The sequence below is a fragment of the Cydia fagiglandana genome, chromosome 8, assembly GCF_963556715.1.
Source record: "Cydia fagiglandana chromosome 8, ilCydFagi1.1, whole genome shotgun sequence".
NCBI classification, from domain to species: Eukaryota; Metazoa; Arthropoda; class Insecta; order Lepidoptera; family Tortricidae; genus Cydia; species Cydia fagiglandana.
In genome coordinates, this window is record NC_085939.1 from 7,826,628 (window position 1) to 7,850,062 (window position 23,435).

At 35.2% G+C, this 23,435-nt stretch overlaps 1 protein-coding gene across 2 annotated transcripts; it reads right to left on the reverse strand.

Moving 5' to 3' along the window:
• Positions 1-1,883: 1,883 nt before the first annotated feature.
• On the reverse strand, positions 1,884-13,703 carry LOC134666575 (lipopolysaccharide-induced tumor necrosis factor-alpha factor homolog). Of its 2 annotated transcripts, none has more exons than XM_063523775.1 (3): positions 13,616-13,703; positions 4,849-5,221; positions 1,884-2,659 (listed from the first exon to the last, which is right to left on the reverse strand). In XM_063523775.1, exons 1-3 carry the CDS (start codon positions 13,668-13,670, stop codon positions 2,557-2,559), a joined length of 531 nt encoding a protein of 176 aa, XP_063379845.1. In that variant the 5' UTR covers positions 13,671-13,703; the 3' UTR covers positions 1,884-2,556. The 2 variants fall into 2 exon arrangements, with proteins under 2 accessions (XP_063379845.1, XP_063379846.1); XM_063523776.1 differs by lacking the exon at positions 13,616-13,703 and adding an exon at positions 6,385-6,552 and having other exon boundaries at positions 1,885-2,659.
• Between the last annotated feature and the right edge of the window lie 9,732 nt (positions 13,704-23,435).

Genomic DNA, 23,435 nt, shown 5'->3' on the forward strand with positions numbered 1-23,435 from the left:
CGGCCAGCCTTCTGGACACCCTGCCCGTTGACTGCGATTTAGGCCAATTTTTTTTCCTTTACTAGCTGGTGTGATAAAATAATTTTAATTTCACATTTACCAATCGCTTTTCTAAATCGGATTAACCCTAATATGTATATAGGGCCTAGATTCTTTTCTGGGAGATCAAATGGCAGTAGCTTTCGCAAAAACTAGTACTTAACCAATTAGGTTTCCAAAGAAGACCCTGAGCTTCTTTAGAATCCTACCAGTATAATTCCTAGATAAGGAGGAGGAGAGGGATGAATAAAACAATTATTATACACCAACCATTTTATTGACGAGTATTACTCATTTACTCAACAGATTTCCTTATACTTAACTTACTCTTATTTGTAATCACCAATAGAAAATCGAAGTACAGGGCATTAATTTAAGTAAAACTAAACTAAGAATATGTAGTACATTGTGTGTAAACAAAAATACTAAATTATAAAAAAATAAAAGTAAAACTCACTTATACCTAATCCGTATGAATTAGTAACATAATTTAAACGCTAACGCTATAACTCCCTAGTGAATAATAGTTTTTTTTTTCACAATCCATAAATCCCGCAGGAACTAATAGGCCCTTATCCTGCATGAAATTAATTCTTTCAGAGCCAGTGTGATAAAAATATTTTTGGGAATTCAAGATAATAATTATACCGAGATAAGGAATAAATCATAATTATAATCATATTTAATATTTGTCATTACAATAAGTACATACGCATAGTATTACTTATTTTTATATTTTTATATCAATACATAGTGAAAACCGCTTTCTGTGGCAAGATTTATAATTTTACCAAATTACAAACTACACTTTTGGTATTTCGGAAATCAAAATCAATGGTTTTTAATAAATTAGCTCTCAGCCAGATTAATTCTGAATTTAACTGGTGGAACCACATTATTATTTTGATGCTAAAACTGTGTAGGTATATGAATGATGTACAGTCGACTTCAGATATATCGGAGCTGCACAGGTGCTCACAAATATCTGAACACGCCTCTATTGTCAAGGCGCTAGAGTGCGTGTTCAGATATTTTTGAGCACCTTGGCAGCTCCGATATATCTGATGGCGACTGTACGTTAAGTTACGTACGCCGTCTTTAGCGGTCACGCACACTACAATAAACATTAAGCCTACACATACGCACACAAAGACATATTATCGGCACAAAACAGATAAGTACAGAAGTCAATCACATGTATGTACTTTACTTTTCATACCTACGCTCGGCGGTCGCTCTAGGGTTGCGATTGTTGCGAACTATGACTTATGCACAAAAAAACTATCGTGGTAGTGGCACTCGTATCCATCGTATCGTATCTCGTATCTAGTTGTTTGATTTATTGGTGAGGATGAAACGGGAAGAATGGAAATATAAATTAATAATAACATTAATAACTCAAATAGGTATTTTCATTTTAATGTCATTGTTATATTACAAATTTGCCACAGAAAATATCTTGCGATGATTTCGAGATTGGCGAAATGCACGATTATTATATTTTAAACTGTAATAAATTCGCATTATCATGTACAATGTAATAAATTCGCATACGCATTCTCTCTGAAACCACTGGTAGCTTAAAAAACGACAATTCACTGGTTAATGTTGAATTTAAACAACCGTCCACTGTACAGTTATAATAACTTTTTGTTTTGTTTCTCCATTATTGCACAAAAAAGTTCACAGACGCTTGTCTCAAGCGGATGGCACTCGCGCTCGCACTGGTCCCAACTGGTCCGAGATATCGTGTCCGTGAGCGGTGTCTATGTGTGCGTTGCTCGAGCGCGCTTTGTATGTTGATTGATTTCTGTACCTATCCCTTTTGTGTTATCGGTCCGACAGCTGACGGGGGGACCGACATGGCTAAATTTATCGGAAGCATCTTAATAACAATATGACTTACCAATTACAGCTGCAGGAGTGTAATTGGCATTAAATCCGCCTTTTTTACGTTATTTATCGTTTTTTAGTAATAATGATTTATTAAATGCATATATAAATTCATAGACACACATATAAATCTTACATTTTACTTCGCTCCGACAATATCGGATCTGACAATCAATACAAAAACGCTTAAAAGGTTAAGCTACTTATTTTACTCTTAACCCCACGGTACAGGGGTATACCGTGCTTATGCGGTTGAAATACCGTACGTTTTGATTTAAAAAACCATAGTATATTCATCTTACCCCGTGAAATTTTGTAGAGTAAAGACGAAAACATGTTGTTAATCCTTAGGTACGAACAGCCTTATTTAGATTTGATAAATCAAATACAAATTAATAATAATACGTTAGTGTTAGGTTTTACTATAACATGTAAGAATCTTTTTCTAATATATGTACATAAATACCAGAGATGGGGTAAGATTGAAAACGACAAATTTGTTCGTCCTTAGCTCACAAGATGGCTCTTCAAGTAGAGATAGATCATAGTGCGACAAGCACAACTATGGTATTAAACATAGCATTGAACATAGCAATATTTCTTTAACTATAGTGTGAAGCGACTTTAGTGTGCGTAAGACCCAACAAAGGCTCCGCATTTAGGGCAGTAGTGGTCAACATCGAGGCAGGAGTCCATGCAATACGGCACACACACGCAGCACCAGCACCTGAGAAAGGCATACACATCTAAAATTACACGAACAGTGTTTATGAATAGTAAAACAAAAAACCATAATAATAAAAGTAGTATCCATTTTTGTTAACTTTCAACTCCTCGTTAATACATTATACAGAGGAGAGAGGCAATGTATCGTTCCTGAGTGAAGCATGGGCCTAAGGTCGAGGATAAAACGAGTATTTTATGCTTTCTGCTTTTCAATTCAATGCGAGAAAAATATGTAAATATCACATTAGCGTATTTCGATGTAATTTTTAGGAATAATTTAAAAATGTAATTCATTCCTACATATGGTCCTACTTTCCCGCACTAGTGCGGGAAACAGCACTTTTTGTGCGTTTGTCAAAAGTTTAAAGGGCCATATGTACTGTAAAACGTAGTTCAATATACGTGCGAATAAGTCATTCGCAACTCGTGTCGATTTAATACACTCCCTTTGGTCGTGTTTCAATTTATCGCCACTCGTTTCGAATTTCCTCTTTTCCACACTTGTATCGTAAATAAATATTATGTGGGTACCGATATGAGAAGTGATTTTTTTAAGAACCATGTTCGTTTTGTCAGAATACGGACCAAAGAAAGAAATATAATGCATACTAATTAATTATTTTTTAAACTCGTAAATATATAAATGTAATACAAAGTCTAATACTATAATCTATCAATTATGTGTTTGTCAACAGATACCCTGTACCTAATGCACAGGCTTGGGTGATTCATTTAAAATCACTGTGGTATCTGCCTATTAATAAGTGCCTTCATTTTATTGACGTATGTTATCGGCATAACCTTGATGTAATGACGTTTGTAACAATCGAGTAAATAGATAAAAACTCTCGCATTTTCAACCAACTTTAAAAGGAGAGGTTTCTATTAATCAATAAGATTATTTTTAAGAATGTTGCCCGATTTCTTAAAGTCGCCTGTACGGATATGATGGTCGTTCTTGTCTACGTGACAGCGTGATAAAACGGTGTCCGTCACTTTCTATCCCACGGTTTTAAACAGTGACAGTTATTTTATCACGTGGATAAAGATGGATAAAGCCATCCATAATACACCGGCTGGACCTAATTGGAAAAGGGAAGTAACCTCACAGCTGATCTCATTGTCTTCATGTAATCAGAGAGTAGGTAATTAACATTTTTATCTAATGTATCTATCTATATAATTCCTTTAAACGAGCAATTCTTGTTTATTATCATTTTGTTTGCTTCTATTTATTTATAAGGTTTGTTTATGTAAACATTGTTTATTTATTTATATATTTCGGGGATCTCGGAAATGGCTCTAACGATTGCGATAAAATTTGCTATATTGTTACCTTTGCGATTCGCCATGGGAATTATCATGGATATAATGAAAAAAAAGTACTTCAAAGCACAGTCCCAACATGAAACTTGGCATTGCATAACTGCATGTAGCTTAAATGTAGGTAAGAAAAAAATTTATTCCTGTTTTAGATATGTAAACCAGTATGCATTTTGCCTCTTTCTTGAAGACCCGTGTAGTCCCTTATCTATTACCTGTAATTCCCCTTAGTGCGTAATATGTCATCAGAATAAAACATATTTTTCCTCATAACACTTTTAACTCTCGCGTTTAGTACACATATTTAATTACACAAAATGAGCCTTTCCGTGACTACAGCTGGTGCAACTCAGCTGAAACGTCGGAATTTAAGGTAAACACAAGGAAATTATATCACGGTAGACCCGTTTGTGTAATTAAATATATTTTTCTTCGCCTATACTGGTCTCGGCAATGTAAACCATATTTACTTAACAATATTCACGGTTTTCATTTTACATTTGATCGTAATAGGAAAACCTACTCGGCGAAGCTCTGTCAGTAAACAACTCTTATCTGAATTGAGTAATATAATTTTCTTAGAACACTCCACAATTGCATTACCTACTGGTTTATGACTATGATGCCATTATATCTCTAAATTTAAAATGCGTATTTTGTTGCTTAATGTATACTAAAAATCTAATATCACGTCTAAAAGGTTGTATTCATATGCGATAATTTCGCTAATTCTGCCAAAACAGGCATGTTTTCTAGTATATGGCCACTTGGCCAGACTAGACATAAAAGGCACCTACTAATAGAATAGGTCTTATAAAAGCGTAAGCTAAAGTCAGGTGTATAATGACAGCTGAAATCAAAACGTACCCAAGTACACAGAGTAACACCGCCATGAGATGCGTCTTCATCGTCGGTTTCCTATCAATCCTTGTAGATATCTGGGTATTACAATTGCGGCACGTAGTGCGGGTAGACTCTGGCCCCACGACTGTTTGAACGATGACGGTCGGTCCGGTGATCACGGTGGCTCCAGGCGCCGTTGGGTGCACTGTCGGACCAGGTTGAGGATGCGGGTACCCGGCGGTCGGGTGTGGGTACCCGGTGTTAGCATCTTGTGGCGGGTGGGGGTATGCAGCTTGCGGCTGAGGGTGATCAGTATACGGAGGTGGCGCAGTACGAGGCGTCGTGTCCTGCATGGGAAGCGTCGGGTACGCCGCGTCTAAACTGTGAGCGTCTTTACCTGAAAAGACAACTCAATTTCGTAAAGAAGACACAGCATATTGTAAGGAAGATAATGCTCGTCTGAATACTGATAACTGAAGCTAAAAAAAAACTATGTCGCAATGAGCATGTACAAGAACAAAACAAATACTTATTTTCATAGATAGGACTGATAAGAGGCTACTTACAGAAAGGACAAACAAAAATAAAGAAGGATCAGCATATAATATAACACTAAACAGAAGAAATTACCAAAGTAATAAATCGACATTATTCTACTATTTTTTTAAACTAAAACAGCTAAGTAATCGATGAGACTAGTTGACTTGTTTAGAAACTAATTAAGGATTACTAGGTAGTACTTATTATTGTCCTTCTTAATCTTACTGTGGATCTGTACAATAAGTATATAAATAACATACAGATAAGATATAGATAAGCGGTGTTAGCAAACACAACATAACGTATTCTTGAAATAGCTACCTATCTTGTTTTTACTAACACGGCTTCAGAAATTCAAAACCTCAAACGAATAACAGCATGTCTAAACACACAGGGTGAATATACATTCGTCCATCCATACGATAGGTATAAAGCAACTAAAAAAAGTGTATACGTGCAAACTAGTAGGTACGCTTGCATATCTTCGCGGCACTTAGGTATGTCTTATTATTATTAAAAATAAGGAGTAGGTATATTGGCGAATTTCGCGAACTCAAAAACGGCTCAGCTGATAATGTTCAAAATTATATTTGTTAAGAATAGTAGTTTCGTATCAAGCCTTATTATCTTAAATTTTCGTATTTTTTTGAAGTCAGGGGGGCACGCATTTTTTTCTTAAAATCCCTTAAAAATTAGAAATCATATTACAGTTTATTTACATTCGCCTCCATAGTTACTGAGTAAAATGCTTAAATGGCTGTGGCAAACAGACAAGACGGACATGACCGAACTATTATAAGGGGTTCTGCTTTTGCCATTTTGGATACGGAACCCCAAAAAAGGGTATTTTAATAATAGGTATAATTCTAAAACAAAAACTAATTAAACCGCTGTCTATCTTATAACCTTGCCTATGTGACGTCTAATGTCAAGTTCAAGTACGGCCTAATATAAATTGGCACAGACCACGCCTAACAACAGCGTCCTTGGTAACGCAAAACTCCCCAATTTTAGACTAACCTTGCATTGTACGCGATGTCCTATTCACACTTGAAGTGAGATTATTGCACCCGAGAGGTTATTATTACCCACTTTCAGGCACACAACGTAAACAAAGTGAGTATAAACAATTAAACAGACCGGATCACACGTCCGAACAGCTAGCTTGTTGCTGCTCAACTAATCTAGACAGTTTCGTCACTAAAATGTACGTGTGGATAGTTTTTCTGATAAAACCAAACGCATTCGCATTATGAATGTTTATCAGACGAGCGCAGACTAGACGATATTAAACTATTGTGCTGTTAAAACATCAATAGATTAATTTCGTTTTTGGCCTTGTTGGTCAAAGTCATGTTGTATTTAAGTAGGTAATTACGTATTGAATATATTTTTATTACATATCCTAATGACGAATGAAATATGTCACATTGATTTGTTCAGACGAAAAAGTACGCCTGGTTTTTTTTTTAGGAATATGTATTAACTTTTTTATTAATCTATGTGTGTCTCCCACTGCTGGGCAAAGGCCTTCCCTCTCCTCTTCCAATCCTCCCTGTATTATACTTATACATATTTAATGAAAAATATAATAATCCTTTAATTTCTATATTTTTGCAATGTAAGTTTAGTAATAAACGCAGAGTAATAAAATAACTACATATTAGTACTGCAAATAAAATGGATAATTATTATATTTTTCATATTGGATAAGTGCCATATGTCCTGCAGGACATTCAATACTCTAGCATTTATGTTCTACAACATATTTATTGATAATGTAGTGTGTATAATAATGAAACCGAAGTAAGGTCGACCTTCACTTCACATATACATATATACCAATGGGGTTGCCGTAAAAAAAATTCTTTTATTTCTTTTAAATCTTTTTTTTTTTTACTTGTTAGCCGTACGAACTAAGTTTCAGTGGAAAGCATACAATATGCAATACCTATGCATAAGTAAAATAATTTCATGCAAAGGCAGTTAAATTACAAACTTAATTCAGTTTTTTATTAATTAGCAAATTAATCAACAGACATATTATAGCTTTCCTGGAATATTTATATATACAATAAGAATGTAGTCAGAAAGCTATATGATGGAAACCTATTTGGCTAATGGACTGATATAGGAATACGCAGACATGGCGACATGGCGTGCCCGCGCCATCCATCACTTAGGTTAGGTAGCAAAGTTAAAAAGATGAATGTATGTAGGTACCTACATATCTACTGCGAAAAACTATTGGAGCTTCCAAAACTAATCTATATAGAATAGAATAGAATAGAATAGAATAGAATAGAATAGAATAGAAGAAATTTATTCAGAAAACGCTTAAATTTAGGTATTACATGAGACAACAGAACTAATTTATTATTAAACGTCACTGAAAAGGTCTCCACTCAGCGTAATGTCAAGATACCATCTAAAGATCTCGACGCTGGTCTTCCGTGGAAACCCTTACGAGAGAGCGCAACTATATGCTAAAGTACAAATTTTATATAAGTGTAAAAATTTCAAGTAAATTTATTAAAGCTCTAATTATTATTCAATTAAAAACTAAAGTAAAACTAAAATAACAACCTACGGTACCTAAATAGTCATTCATTTGGTTTGGTTTATCTGGCATACAAGGTGAAATAAATTATTTAGCAGGCGTTCGTTCTAGTAGGGATGTCACAGTAGTAATAGGATAGGAGTATATATACCCAATAATTATATTTTTTGTAAGATTAAAATGTGTTTTTTGAATTTACATTTAAATGAACCAATTGATGGCGAGTTCCTTATAGGTGGAGGTATATTGTTCCAGCACTTCGTGGCAGAGTATTTAAAACTGCCACGAAATGCTGCGGTGCAATGTCTAGGGCAAAGAAGACGTATGGCTCCCCTAATATGGCGTTGTGAAAAAGTTAACTTTTCATAGAGGTAGGGGGGCGTCATGGATTTTATAATGCCAAAGAGCATGCAAGCAAAATGCAGCGACCGCCGCGATTCCATATTCATTAACCCACTATTATTTAAATAAGGAGTTACATGGGTTCGAGGTGGGATATTAAAACAAAAACGTGCACATGCGTTCTGCACCCGCTGCAATAGCTTTTTTGTTTGGTACAATAGACATCCACCTATAACAATATCAGCATAGTTAAGTTTTGACAGAATCAAAGATTCACATAGAGATATTCTTACGTCAGTACTTAAATATCTACGTACACTATATAATATCTTAAGTCTATAAAAACATACTCTAGAGATCTCCAATACGTGGTTGTGAAATCTAAGTTTGCCGTCCATGAGCACACCTAAATTCCTTGCTTCCGTTACATGCTCAATACAGTCAGCCCCAATTTTAATCAGAGGGTTGTGGTTGCACATTTTACGCCTTTGCTGCTCAGCACCAAGCACAAGGAATTTTGACTTTGCTGGGTTTAAGACTAGACTGTTTTTGGTGGACCACTGAACTATTCGTCTCAAATCGTCATTGATTTTTTCCACTGCACATGAAGTATCATTTGGCTTACAAGATAAGTATAATTGAATATCGTCAGCATAAATGTGATACGCACAGTTTTTAATAACTTTCACTATATCCGCGCTATACAGTATATACAGAATAGGACCCAATATTGAACCTTGCGGCACGCCACGGGAGACTAAAGAAGCATCAGACACTTGAAAGTTACCATTCTCACTAATTAATTGTACTCTCTGCCCGCGACCGCTTAAATAACTGGAAAACCATTGTAGTGCCTTGATGTCAAAGCCATAATAGGCTAACTTGGAAATAAGTAAATTGTGATCGATGGTGTCGAACGCACGTGAAAAATCGAGCAAAACCATGAATGATCCTTTTCCAGCATCAACATCAGTCAAGATGTCATCCACAGCGTCAAGCAAGGCAGTTGATGTACTACGCCCAGCTCTAAAACCAGATTGCTTCGATGGCAATATAGAGTTAGCTTCTAGAAACTCAGTCACTTGTTGGCTAACTACTTTTTCTATAATTTTCGACAAGTAAGGAAGAATACTAATTGGCCGGAGATCTTTGTAGTCGGTTGGATTGCTAATTTTAGGAATGGGTTTAATAAGAGCTTCCTTCCAGGCTTCAGGAAATATTCCTGATTGTATCGATTGATTTATTATGGCTGTGATGACTGAAAGGGTGCGTGGAAGCGTCAACAGAATCATGTCACGCGTGATGCCGTCAGATCCCTGGGAGTTAGAAGAGATTTTGAGAATAATTTTTGACACTATGTTTTCATCCACTGGCTTTAGACTAAACGTAGATGAGCTAAAACGGTTATATTCAAAAAATGTGAGGTCTGAAATTGTGACATTTGTAGTCGGAGTATTAAGAAAATGATTATTGATTGAATTAGGATCATTAAACTGACTAGAGAAGCTGTAGTCTTTTTTGTTAAAGTCAACAATACTTTGCTTTATATTTTTCCATAACTTACGAGAGTCTTTACTTTGTGCATTAATTTTGCTATTAAAATATGCTTGTTTCTCTGTAAACATGGCATGGTTAACAATACTTTTTAATTCTTTGTAATATAACTTGTGAGATTCCTGACCAGTGGCGCGGCATCTAGCGTGTGCTTTATCTCTAAGTTTTATCATATCCTTCACTGTGTGCGTTATCCAAGGATAGCTATTATTTTTTAAATGAATCTTTTTGACAGGAGCAAATATATCAAATATGTGCCTAAGATATACGTTAAAAGATTCAAGTGATTCATTAACATTATCACATATAAGTCGTTCCCAAGCAATTGAGACGACAAGCGCATTAAAATCGTCGAGCGGGATATGTTTTAGTGGCCGACAAAAGATCCAAGTGGGAGATGGCTTAGGTTTTTTGACTTGCAAGTTGCATGTGATGAATGCGTGAGCACTTAAATCAGGGACATGATCAATACACACATTAGACAGCTTGTAATTACTACATATAACATCTATAAGGGTCTCCGAGTGGTCAGTACTGTGAGTAGGGTGAGTGACATATTGATTAAAATTAAAGTAATGCAGAAATTCCGAGAGTTTTTTAGTATTTGTATCATTAGGCGAGAGCACATCGATATTAAAATCACCCATTATAATTATATGATCAAATTCGTAGAAAGCACCAACAGACTCTGTCATGGCGTCGAAGAACGTGTCTACGTTGAGCCAGGGCGGGCGGTACGCAGTACCTATGGCAAACCTAAGTCCATTAAGTTTTATACTTAACCACATTTGTTCTACTAAAGGCGCGTGGGGATGATCAAGTTTACGCGCATAGATACCGCGACGAATGTAAAAGCCGACTCCGCCGCCGCGCGAGCGCACCTCGGCCGGGCGCGGCACGTGCCGCAAACGGTACCCCGCGGGGGCAGGCGCGCGGGCCTCCTCACCTGCCCGCAACCAGGTCTCGTTGATCGCCATTATATCCACTGAGTGTCGTTCAAGAGCTACAATAAACTCCTCATGGCGTGTCCCAAGTGAGCCAGGGTTTAATAAGCCAATGGTCACATATTTATTGTTGATTATGAATTGCAGAACAAATGCGAACGAAATCTCAATGTACTTACAATTTATTAATTTCTTTTTTAGTACGCTTAAATGATGACTGTTTAGGAAAACCTTTTGAATTATGTTGGTAACATTCATATTAACATGCAGCTTCAATAAAACATTATAAGTGCAAAAATAAAAATCATATATTCAACCATTATACTGATAATTATATCGTCGTCTACATAGTAGGTATCCACTACAGTAGTGTATGTAGTCACTACACTACACAAGCCTTATTGAGCATAGGTGGACTAGGGCAGTTTGTAAGATTGCCCCACAATATTTATTTACGTATAATAACTATTTACAATGAAGAAAGTGATCTATATATGAATGAATTAATATAAATTTAAGTTACGACCTTTTCCCGTGACTTTGTCTGACACTAAATTGCAAGTAGGTATTGCAACCCTGCACCTCCTCAGGGGATAAACTCCGAAATAAATAATAAGAGTCATATGTGCTTTTTTAGTTTATAAAGTAACTACATACAAAATTGACTGAAAGGATTTGATGAAATTTGGCGCATATATATTTTAACCAATTATAATTTATTTTATTTTCAATGGCCACGACTGCTCCGACAAGAGTATCCGACTAAGGAGAGATTTTGCTCGACTTGGCGGGGGCACTGCCGTGCCCCCAGATGTAGGAGGAACAAAGATACTTATCTAACAAATATCCAAATATCGTAATAAAAATATTGAATTGAATTGAAATATAAAAATAAGGATTAGGATTTGGGATAATCTTACAAAAAAAAACCTACCTATTCGTAGTATCACAGTAAGCACACACACGCACGCCTACGAATCTGGAGGTTCAAAGTTTGAATATGGACTTTAGGTAATTTGTGAGTTTATCACGAATTTGTTACTGAGTTATGGACGTTTCTATGTATTTAATGAAATAAGTACTGATCATCGGAAGATCAGCGCTGGAAACCACCAGCAACATGCTGAAATGGGGCCATTTCATGGCACTTTAATCTTATTTTGTGTTTTCTTTTATATAATGTATTGTACCGATTGTTTGTGCTTACGAATAAATCAATTCTATTCTACTGACGTACCAGTCTATATTTTATAATTATAATTATATCATTGCGTCGTCAAGTCCCTCTCGCCACAATATACACCCCTTATTGAACTTAGTGTGGCACTAAGTTGAGTTGTGTAAGAATAAAATTGTTCTATAATATTTATTTATTAGCTCGGTATACTAAATATATGTACCTGCATAAGTAACTCATTATTAACGTCAGGATGTCCCATCCTATTCTGAGCAAGTGGACAATGGGAGGCCCGTATCTTTGTCGTATTTAGCTGTATAATTATATTGCTCCGTCGGCGGCGATAAGATAAGCATAGATTTTTAGAATTTGCATACATTTTGTTTATTTAAACGAGAATGTAAGTGGAATTCCATTTAATCTAATGTCATTTTAGTACGTGTAGGCATAAAGAAATAAGTAAATTTTCTTATTTTGCTATGGTATTAGGTACTACGTGTATTGTATGTGTTTTCAAAATAGTTTCATAACTTTTTATTTCTACTTAGGTATTTCCTCAAAAGTAATTGGAAGTGATCCCATACACAACCTGGTACAGCAACCAATTTTTTTAAGCTATAGGATTGAATGAGATAGTCTTTATTTTAAAACTTTACTTTAAAGGTAACTTAAACTTTTAAAATAGTTTTTGTACGTTTCTTATTGTTGGTTGATTTTAAGGTTCGATTCGAGTGATATTTGATTCTTATAATTGATTATTTTACCTTATTTCTTCGCATGTTTAGAGAAAAATAAATATACTCCTTGGCAGAAATAACGATTGGTGAATTCATCTTTTTTGTCGGACTCAGCTTTACATCGTCAAACAAAATAAAAGCTCATCCACGAATTCATTGTCATTTCCCGGCCTCTGCACTTACTTATTACAGAATTGTAAAGTCGTTTTTTTAGAAATATTGAATTTAATCGGAAGAAAACATAAAATCTATTAAAAAAGAGTTAATTGTGTCTATTAAATCAATAAGTTAGCTGCCAATCAATGAATATGGTGATGACGTGACATCGGGCCGTCAAGGACCGCGCACAAAGGCCCCTATTTGTCCCCGACCGGCGGCGGACAAGCAATCTCCTAATTGAAATGTCCAGCGTGTTCTGTAAATGGACAAAACTGAAATTCTGAATATAAACGTTGCTCCAGAAACTTCGAGGTACGCGATTAATCAACATGTCTGTACAATTCTGTGTTTGACTTTAATTTCCAACAGAATTAAAATTGGTATTAGAGTCGTTCTGCATGCACACCAGTTTCCGATAATTCGAAAATGAATGTGTGCGGGTATCATACATGAATACGTATAGTTAATCACTGTAATCAGACAGAAGTGCAATTCGATTAATAAATTCGTTATAGTTTTTTTAATTATTCATTAGGTACATAATATTTTTTTAAATCTTGAGTACCTGTAGAGATAGGTATTTACCAGGTAGTCAATGCTAAGGCACCATATTATATTTATATACTTACCAAGATTCCAATTCAGACTTCTTATTGTACTGTAAGGAAATAAACAAATAGCAGGATTTATTTTCAACTTTAATTAAAATTAATAAAACTAGTTTCTTTAAAGTATTTATTCATATTTCTACACAATACACATTTCACTAGGCACTCACCGTAATGGGTAGATAGCGTGCAAGGAATATTTGCGCTGGACGATGAATCCATCATCGAGACAGTTTGTTTTAGACTAGTCTGCGCCGCACCAATACCACCAATAGATGTTTTATGGGCATTATAAAGAATGTTTTTAATTTGCTCTAAATTAATATTTATCGGCAAATATATCAGACTAGGTAAATACTCCTGATAATTCTACAAAAGGCATCATTCTGTGACTTACTTGCCTTATGACAAATGCTTTAAAACCGGAACATCCTTCAAGAAGCAAAAAAAAATAGAACAAACGGAATCACAAAAAAAATCTAAGAAGGTAACCTATTTAAATTTACAATTTCAGTTGTCATTTACCATCTAATTTACGAGATAATGGAATTGTGTTTGCCAAATTTCACCGACAACGTGTTCTGCAAAATATAATAGAGTAAACAGGCATTTACGTGAACCGCGGAATGTTGTTCGTCATTTCACATCTGTATTCCATTAGCAAATACGGTTTGGCCTACCTAAAGATTTACCAATTAACGTTGACCTCCCGTACCCCCTCTGAGAGTTTGTGAAAGCTGTGTTTGGGGGAAGTTAATGCTTAATCAAGGGTCTGGCGTAACTAGACGATAGCTAAGACGCAACAAACGCCTGAGGTGCCACAGACCAGGTAACGAGTAGCAGATTGAGGGCTGTCACTAAGGCTAATGCGTTTATATGGCCAAGTATGGATACTTGGCTAACCTAACCGCAGGTGGTATGTTGGAGAAGTCAGGTTTGATCCGTCAATTGTGGGATGTCCGGTAAACTCCGGTACAGTCAACAAAGGCTGCAAATATATCTGACACGATCTTATTTGTAGAGCCATAAGAGCGTGTCACATATTTTTGCGGCCTTCGAAGAGTAACATTATTGCTGGTGACTGTACACTTACAATTTGTGCTTTAATAATAGGTATAACAGTTTTCGATGTTATTTTTTGTATAAAACACCATCTTCGGGGGCTTCAAATTCTTGATACTGAAACTTATTCAGACCGAAAAATTGTAGTCTCAAATTAAAACATAATATTATTCTGCCGCCTTAAGAAAAAAAACCAGAAGTGACAATTTTTGCGAAATTGAGTTATTGACACCCTCGAAATCAGGAAGAAAAATGTGATTTTTCTATCTAGCAGTTATTTCTTTATCTCTAATAGGTCACGATTTAGACAAGCATAACTACACACCATTTTGGTAAAGTTGCTGCCTTTTTGAGAAAGAAAAAGCATAAGTATATATTCATAGACAGAAAAGTACTAAATTGACGACTTGTGTTGTTTTTCCTTTGTCTTGAATTTGAGGCCAACAATTATTTCACAAGAAGAAAAACCATATATTAGTATTTTATCAAATTTCTATGTAAAAAACCCATAAGTCGACAGAAATGTTCATAATTGTTAGTATAAAATAATTATTAGTCATAACTCTCGGAATCTGAAAAAACACAAGTTGCACGTTAGGTTTTTTCTATCTCGTATGACTCTTCGTTATGCTTTTTCTGCTTAGTGTCGGTTTCAAAAAAGTAAACTTGTGCTTTATTTATTAAACGTTGTGGTCAGTTATGTTTTATCAGGCTAGTAGGTAGTCTCCTCTCCGGTTCCCTTAAGGACAGATTTCGGCCAGTTCACTCGGCGCGCGCGGCTTCATATAGGTTACTTTCCATCGGAAGAGGTTGCGCGTACGTCGCACGTTTTAATTACTCCTGTGTCAACTTCGAAAAATATTAGAAGTGTTAATGTGTATACGTGATTGTAATAAGTAAAGTGTCATACAAATTATTCGTAAGTATACTTATATCCATGTTACGTTTGTCACCTTGTCGCCTATTCCAGATTTTGCCTATTTTTTAAAAATAACTTTAGGTATATTTGTCGCGGTCATTCTAGTACCTACGTTAAGGCTTGGAGCGCGTATTTCATTTCATTTATTTATTATATTCAAATGTATATGCGTATCTGGAATTACCATTACCTATTTATTTATATTGGTGTTAAGTAACTTGTCTATTGGGACTGGTGTTGAGTACCTACCTATTTTACATAACCTAACCACGAATTTAAGGTACAATGGTTTAAAATAACGTGGCTTTAAGTTTCGATCACTCCGGCACCACCGAGCTTAATGTATGTTGCAAAATAACACGCATAGTTTTACATTGGCACATGGCTTAATTTTATTACATGATACACCGCCCAGTCATGCTTGTTCATGAAACAGGCTTTTCCCAACTACTTATTTTTCATTATGTCTGTTTCCTGAGTATTGCTGTGTTGTAATTTTTATGATTGCATGTTTTGTTATGATAAAATATAATTGATAATTTTCTGAGTGTTTGAGCTAATATTCTAAACATATTTTATCCTAAAAGTCAAAGGCTGTTTGTGCTTGCTTCTTGGCAGTGGGTGTACGCTTTTTTTTTGTTTTTGTTATCACTATCAGTTTAGTAACGATGCGGCAGTCATCCAGGAGCAGACGATTGCTTCTTATGGCCAGAGGGGAAAAACAAGATAATAATGTCGGGCCACAAACATCAGAAGCGTCTCAATAAATTAAGGACTAGTACTTAGTACAATCTACTTGTACCTCATTTCAGTATTGTATTACATCATGACATTTTAAAGGTCTCTGATAGCATTTGTACTTAGGTAATTAGTGCAATCTAATTATGGATTTTTTTAGTTTTATTAATCAAAGATCTCTAAAAGTATCTCATTTGTTTTCTTTAAATAAATAATTGTGATTCTTCATCGTCTTTTTATGAATTCTTTTAACGAGATAAATCATAATTTGAAGACGTTAACTAAGCAAAAAAAACATAAAGTGCCCAATTGTGCTTTTTCAGCTAAGAGATCGGTCAGTAACATAAGCACAACTGTCTACTTGTGTTTTTATTTCTTAGATATCGTAATGCAAAACTAACACAAAAACCATAAGTACACACTTATGTCATTTAATATTAGTAAAGATATTTTTATTTTATTTATATTACGAAGCAGAAACTATTTTTTCTGAATAACTTATTTAAATAAAAAGATAATCGAATAATTTACTATGCAGAAAAATTCTACACTATTACTTTATTCATTAACAAAAATTTCAACTTCGTACTTTGAATTTAACCTATTTGAACAGGAGTGCAAAGTTTTTTGGCTTTTTCTCGAAACTTACTTTTTGTCAGTTATGGTTTTTTTTCTTAAGGCGGCAGTATTTATATTAGGTCATATTTATAAATTTTGAGTGACTTGTTTATTTATTTATTAAAACTTTATTGCATAGTAAAAAAATATACAGTGACAAAAGGCAGAATTAATGCTACACGGCATTCTCTACCACTCAACCTTTAGGCCAAACAGAGAAGCATAGTTGGTGAGGGGTATGCAAAGAACACTAAAACTTTGATGCTTGACTTACTTCTAATTACCTACCGCTTTTTGGGCTAAGTATTTATTTTTAAATCCTACACCGACTCGGCTAAGAGTTCTAACCCGGTGCTCTCATTAAAGCATCTAATAACTACTACCAAGATTACCTAGATAACATAGATGCAGTGACCAAATCTCAAAGTTTATTATACCTGTAATGTAATTGAAAAGTGACAGCCCTGCCAAGGGAAACATGTCAGCTAGCCCGTGTAATCTCGTTCGGATCGCGGGCCTGAATTTCATAAGTGCTCGGTTCAGTTAATGGATGAAAACATTAACTCCTTAGGGTCTGACGAATTTAGGAGGCTTTACCCAGGTGGCTTGTGAGCATTCACTCACGCCGCTGAGAATTAACCGCGGGTTTGCAATCAGCGGTAATCACTTGAGATGTCATGAGTCTATTTTATAAAGTTGAAACTAGTCGCAATTTTAGTAGTCCAAAATGGAAACATTTATGTAATTGATACTGTATGTTGAACCAATGACAAGATGCCTAAGAATTAGATATTGTCGACCTATTTATGTAGAATTTTAACTTAAATAAATAAATAAATTCTCCGGCCAGCCACTGGTGAAGGCGTCCAAGTCATCCCGCCATCTCCGTCTGGGCCTGCCACGTCCGCGCTTCTTTTGCGGCATCCACTTGGTGGCTATACTAGTCCACCTATCCAACGCACTACAACACTACAACGGGAGTCATGGAAATCAGGGGGAGAGGCCTTTGCCCAGCAGTGGGTCACCACAACAGGCTAACTAAAAAAAAAAAATTAACTTAGTAAAACAGGAATCATTATTAGCAAACTTTTTGTTTCGCAACCGCCATTATCTAAGAGGAAATTGTCCTTAACATATTTATATATTATTATTCCAAGTCCAGTCCTTACATATTCCAAACATATTGCAATTGTGTATGTATCTAAGTACATATTATTTTTCCTTATAAGTAACTTTAATAAGTCGTCTCATAAATTGATTGTAATTACTAATTTGTAGTTTAATCGCTTATGTGCAACATTGGCAAGCTATATATTTTGCTTTATCGTTTCTCCTTTAATTTTCTCCTATATTCGTGTTAAACAGAGACGAACAAAATCTACCACTACTTAAAGCGGAGACGCTTTCCATATAGATTTTCGTGCACTGACCCGGCTGTTGCTATCTCTATTTACATGTGCATAATTATATATTATTGCTGTCCCGCCCATGATACCGGTTGTCAATGTCACTGTGCAAGTTTGACAAAGTACAATGTCAACTCGAGATTGTGGAATTTTTGAATGTATTCTAATATTTTGTTAGATTTCGGTCGTAAGTAATTAGTAATTACGAGTAAATAAATATGAAAGTCAATGTTGTGGAACTGTATGCTTTGTGCTACTGCTACCTATGTATGAGAAGGTATAAATTATTTGTAGGTATACCTATACATATGGTTGAAAATCATAAAATGTTCATAAATTAATGCCAAGGACTAGCCGACTAGACTATGAATGTACAACTCTTTAATACACTTTTAATCACTTTTATACAGGGCTGCTGGATTCCTTGTTAGTTGCATTTTACAGCTAAACCAAAACAAAGAATAAATTACTTGTCTGAGGCTCACTTATCATCATTTGGATACTTAAGTACTTATTTATCATAGGCACATTAATTAAGAGATCATTTTAAATATATGACTGTCAAAACAAAGTCACTTTGATAAGGGTACTTGGAATATAGGTAGTTGTAATGAACAAAATTCCAATCATTTAAGACCCAGAGTAGGTACCCATATTTCAAATAATATAAGACAAATATACCTACCATTGAAACCTAGGTATTCTTCGTTTCTTGGTGAAATAAGTTTGATTTGTACACCTTTACTTGCTTACATTGGATATCTAAACTACTCGCAGTTAGGAAGTAAAAACTGAAACTGTCCGGAATATTTTTTTATGAGCTGGAATATTTATGACGTGTTATATTTTGCCGTATCGGGCCTTTGCACGCGTTTCCACAACATTGAGCGACTATAGTTAAACAAGGGACACGGGCGATCCCAAACATGTGAATAACCACTGTGCAATATCTATATATAGTTTGGAGGCCGTCCGGGGGTTTTAAAAAAGTGTCCAGGGAAAACCTGGACACTTTTTATGTGAGGAAACACCAACACCTTATTGAATTTAATTATTTACCGGCATTATTGTGTACAAAGTACATAAATACGCGTCCGGGGAAAAAAGGCGATTTAGGCCAAATGTCCGGGTGTTTTAAAGTCTTTGTCCAGGTTCGGCGAAATTAGAGATGGCAGCCCTATCTATATGGCTTTGGGATTAGATAATCTAGCGCTGTTCTCTAGAACCAATGCAGGTAAACCTTCAAAACTAAACAGTAAAGTTAAGAGCCCTTCAACGTGCACACTAGCGCCACAGCTAAATAATCGTAATTATTTAAATTTAACGAAAGATATTGAAAAAAGGGGGCCGCTACGTACTTTATTGTGTATTTAAGTACCTTTTGAATACATCAAACTAGTTTTTATGTTGCTGGTTTCGTCGATCTAGGAACTCAAAACAAAAACGGCCGTTTTAACTTTGGACGCATAGATTGACGAATCCAGCAACATAAAAACTAATCTGATGTATTCAAAAGGTACTTAAATACACAATACAGTACGTAGCGGCCCCCTTTTTTCAATATCTTTCGTCAAATTTAAATAATCACGATTATTTAGCTGTGGCGCTAGTGTGCACGTTGAAGGGCTCTTAAACACATCCTGTTATGAGGCGCGCACCAAGGTTACCGTACAAACTTTAAGCTAAACTGATTCCATATTTTTTTATTTGAAAGAAAGTAGACTATAGATTTTAGGTTCACTTAAATAAATAGAACTGATCGCGTAGGAACACAGTTCGTACTTCATATTAATAGAAGATAGATCTAGAAGAGAACCTATAAAATACAATATACCGTTTATCCGATTAATAATATCACAATTTAATGTTATAGTAACTATATTATAGTTAATCAGATTAACTATAATATAGTTAAATCACCGTGTTTGAGCAGTCTTGATTATTTAAAAATCTACTTACCTACAGTGCGTTTTCTCCAGTATTTTTTATTAATTTATAGTTGACATTATCATTGTACAATCAAACCATCTGGTTACCTTTATCATATAAAATATGTATACACCGTGTTTTTATTGAATTCCGTTAACTTCGGGGTATGATTAAGAACGTTTAAGAGAACTAAATGGCATAGTTAATTTTCAAAAAACATTTTTTTTTTTTTGCTTTTTTTAAATCAAAAAAATATTTTTAAAAGTAATTCATAGTAGCATATAGCGTTGTTGTAACACGGGTATTACATTTAACTCAACCAAACAATTGAAATCTGTGACATATCAATGTCATTTCGAACATCGATCGACCGAGATTGTGCTTAAGTTTAGTAGCAAATGTATGAACTCATTCTAAACACTAATCTATATGTAAACCGGCCCTAAGGCAAGTGTACACGCTTGTAGAGGCTTTATAGGAAAAAAATAAATTATTGATTATCTCCGAAATGGAATTAATTAGAATATCTGTGTCTTTGATAAAGTTACTTGATTTAAGCTCAGGAATGCACCCTTGAAATTAACGGAAATCAAAAAAAACACGGTGTATATCTTCATGGCAGAAACAAATTACTCCGTCACAAACCAAAGGGAAAGACAAACTCAAACAAACTCCTTTTAGCCGCAGGACAATACAAACAAGCCGCACCTGATGCAATCTCATTCCGTTTCCTTGTCATATAGTTAAAACTTGTAATGGGGGCGCGGCGGAGTCTCAGCCAAGACTAAGCCTTAGCTCACAATTACACAATGGTTCTATGCGAAAACGCGCCATAAGAGTGCCAGTCGTATAGTTTGCCAAATAAAAGCTTAACTACTTATTTCAAAGAATGTTCTTACTTTTTACTATTTGTCAGTAGTTGCCACATAGATCAGAACATTTTAGCCAAATAGTAAATAATTAATCGTCACTTAACTTTGCTTCAATTAGAATAATTATTCAAATAAATAAATATAAAATACACATTCTTCGTACATAAAACGTCCTTTATTGATGTCTACTTATAAATGAAGACAAAATAAACTGATGGCACCTGTACTTATATGAGTATTTTTGTTAATACGACATGGGGTACCTATGTGAAAATTATTATAATAGTTACATATAGTCGCGTAATAAATAAAATAGTGTTTTAGTCAGGGCACATTTGCAACTACTATGTATACGGAAAATAATCAAAATGTTAAGGTTAACCTTTCCTCTTTAGACAGTAAAAATACCTCAGATGCACATCCATCTGACTTGGCCCGTTTTCGCAAATCTTCCTGGAATATAGTTTTCAAGTTACAAGTTGCGACAGTGCGATCCCGCGCGGCCAATTTCCCGACTCACAAACCGAGCGCCAACTCGCCCCGTACAACTTGATAATTGATCTTGTGTATTTCGCACTATTGTACTATTGTGGAGTAAATTTAGATTGACACAAGTACTCTGATTAGGACATTAGGTACAGTCACCTGCAATATGTTACTCTTCAAAGACCGTAAAAATATGTGACACGCTCTTATGGCTCTACAAATAAGATCGCGTCAAATATTTTTGCGGCCTATGTTGTGTAACATATTATTGCAAGTGACTGTACCTGCCTTAAAATTTACATCGGAAATTGTTTTTTTTTTACTTGGTAGAGCATTTTGTCATTACCTTAGTCAGTTGTTGGCGTCTTGTAATTTTACACAATAACTGATATAAAACTAATGAAAACATCCAAATAAATGTATGTTTCATGGAACTTAAATATGGTTTATTAGTTTCAATTACTTCCCATCGATTTTTGTAAAATGAAACATCAATAGAATAACCCAAATAAAGCCTAGTTTTGATAGGATATAAACGACTGCAAGACCTTAAAATATGACCCTTCTCTCTGCAGCATAAAATACGGTGACTGTCATGTTGATTTACACTACTTACAGATATTCTTCAAAAAATACTAGGTGCATTATTATTTTTAAATAATGTTTTCCTCTAAAAATTTTCTGTTCCTTTTATATACTTATGTACAGTCACCAGCTATAATATGATACTCAACAAAGGCCGCAAAAATATCTGACACGATCTTATTCGTAAGAAAAGTAACATATTATTGCAGGTGACTGTACAATGTTTTTAGCTGTTTAAATTTTACTTAGTTACATGAGCAATATTTCCACTAATTTAACGGGAAAACATTTGCTAATTTGTATTGTTGAAAGTTTTTACACCGTGATATATGCGTCATAAGACTATATCAATTTGACCCCGTGTATATTCCGCGATCCGCGATAAAGTGTTTTTGAATGATAGTATATGACATCATTTAGATATAAATATCCAGGAGACATATAAAAACTCAAAAATGCGCGTTTTCCCAGAGACCTGGCTAGATCGATTTATCGCCCCCAGAAACCCCCACAGCAAATTTCATCGCAATCATTAACGCCCAAGTTTCCAAGATCCCCGAAATACATATATAAATAAATATACCAGAATTGCTCGTTTAAAGCTATTAGATAGATTTTGGTGTCAAAGCTAACGTCCAAATTGGCCTCCAGGCCGGTTTTTCTTTCATTTACACGCACGTGCAAGTTAGCAACAACGAAGGCCGACGTTTCCATTTCCCGAATGTTGTGCGAATTTAAAAGTGTCTGAGCAAGTAATTGCGCTGCCAGTTCCAGCCAGTGGATTTGTAAACTTAGTGGCTTCCGGCTCTGCTAGTTTTCTTCCACGCGGTATCCTATCCGGCTCGGTTAAAATCTACTAGTTACTTGAACTTGTAAAGTTTAGTATATAAGATACATGTAATACACTGTAGATGTAGAAATAGCTGGGAAGATTTATTTCTAACAAAAAAAGATAAAAATATACCACACCCAAAGGTATCATAGGTACTACAACGACTCAATTGATTCGGTCAAGTTATGTTCTAATGTATGGGAGGAAAACAAATTGTAGCCAGCATGAAATGAATGTAGTATGATACCATTGGGTATGGTGCTTTACGCACACTAGGCTATGCTAAAAGGGGGGTTGCGTCAGGGGGAGGGGGAGGGGACGACAGTGTGCGTAAAGCACCATACCCAAAGGTATCAACATTCATTTCAAGCTGGCTTTAATTTGTTTTTCATAAAACACAACTTAACCGAATCATTAGTGCGTCGATTGGCAAAACAAAACATCATAATATTACCAAAACGTACGCACTCGTAGCTGCATCACGACCCTTCGTAAAACTTATACAATTATTTATCAAAGCAAATAAAACCCTTTAATATATAT

Bases quoted from the DNA above. Each gene is read 5' to 3' on its own strand.
- LOC134666575 (XM_063523775.1), bottom strand. From the start codon at position 13,670: ATGATGGATTCATCGTCCAGCGCAAATATTCCTTGCACGCTATCTACC. The intron at 5,222-13,615 runs GTGAGTGCCTAG...TTGTCTTTTCAG, and splicing joins CACGCTATCTACCCATTACG to GTAAAGACGCTCACAGTTTA. The intron at 2,660-4,848 runs GTACGTTTTGAT...TGCCTTTCTCAG, and splicing joins GTGTTACTCTGTGTACTTGG to GTGCTGGTGCTGCGTGTGTG.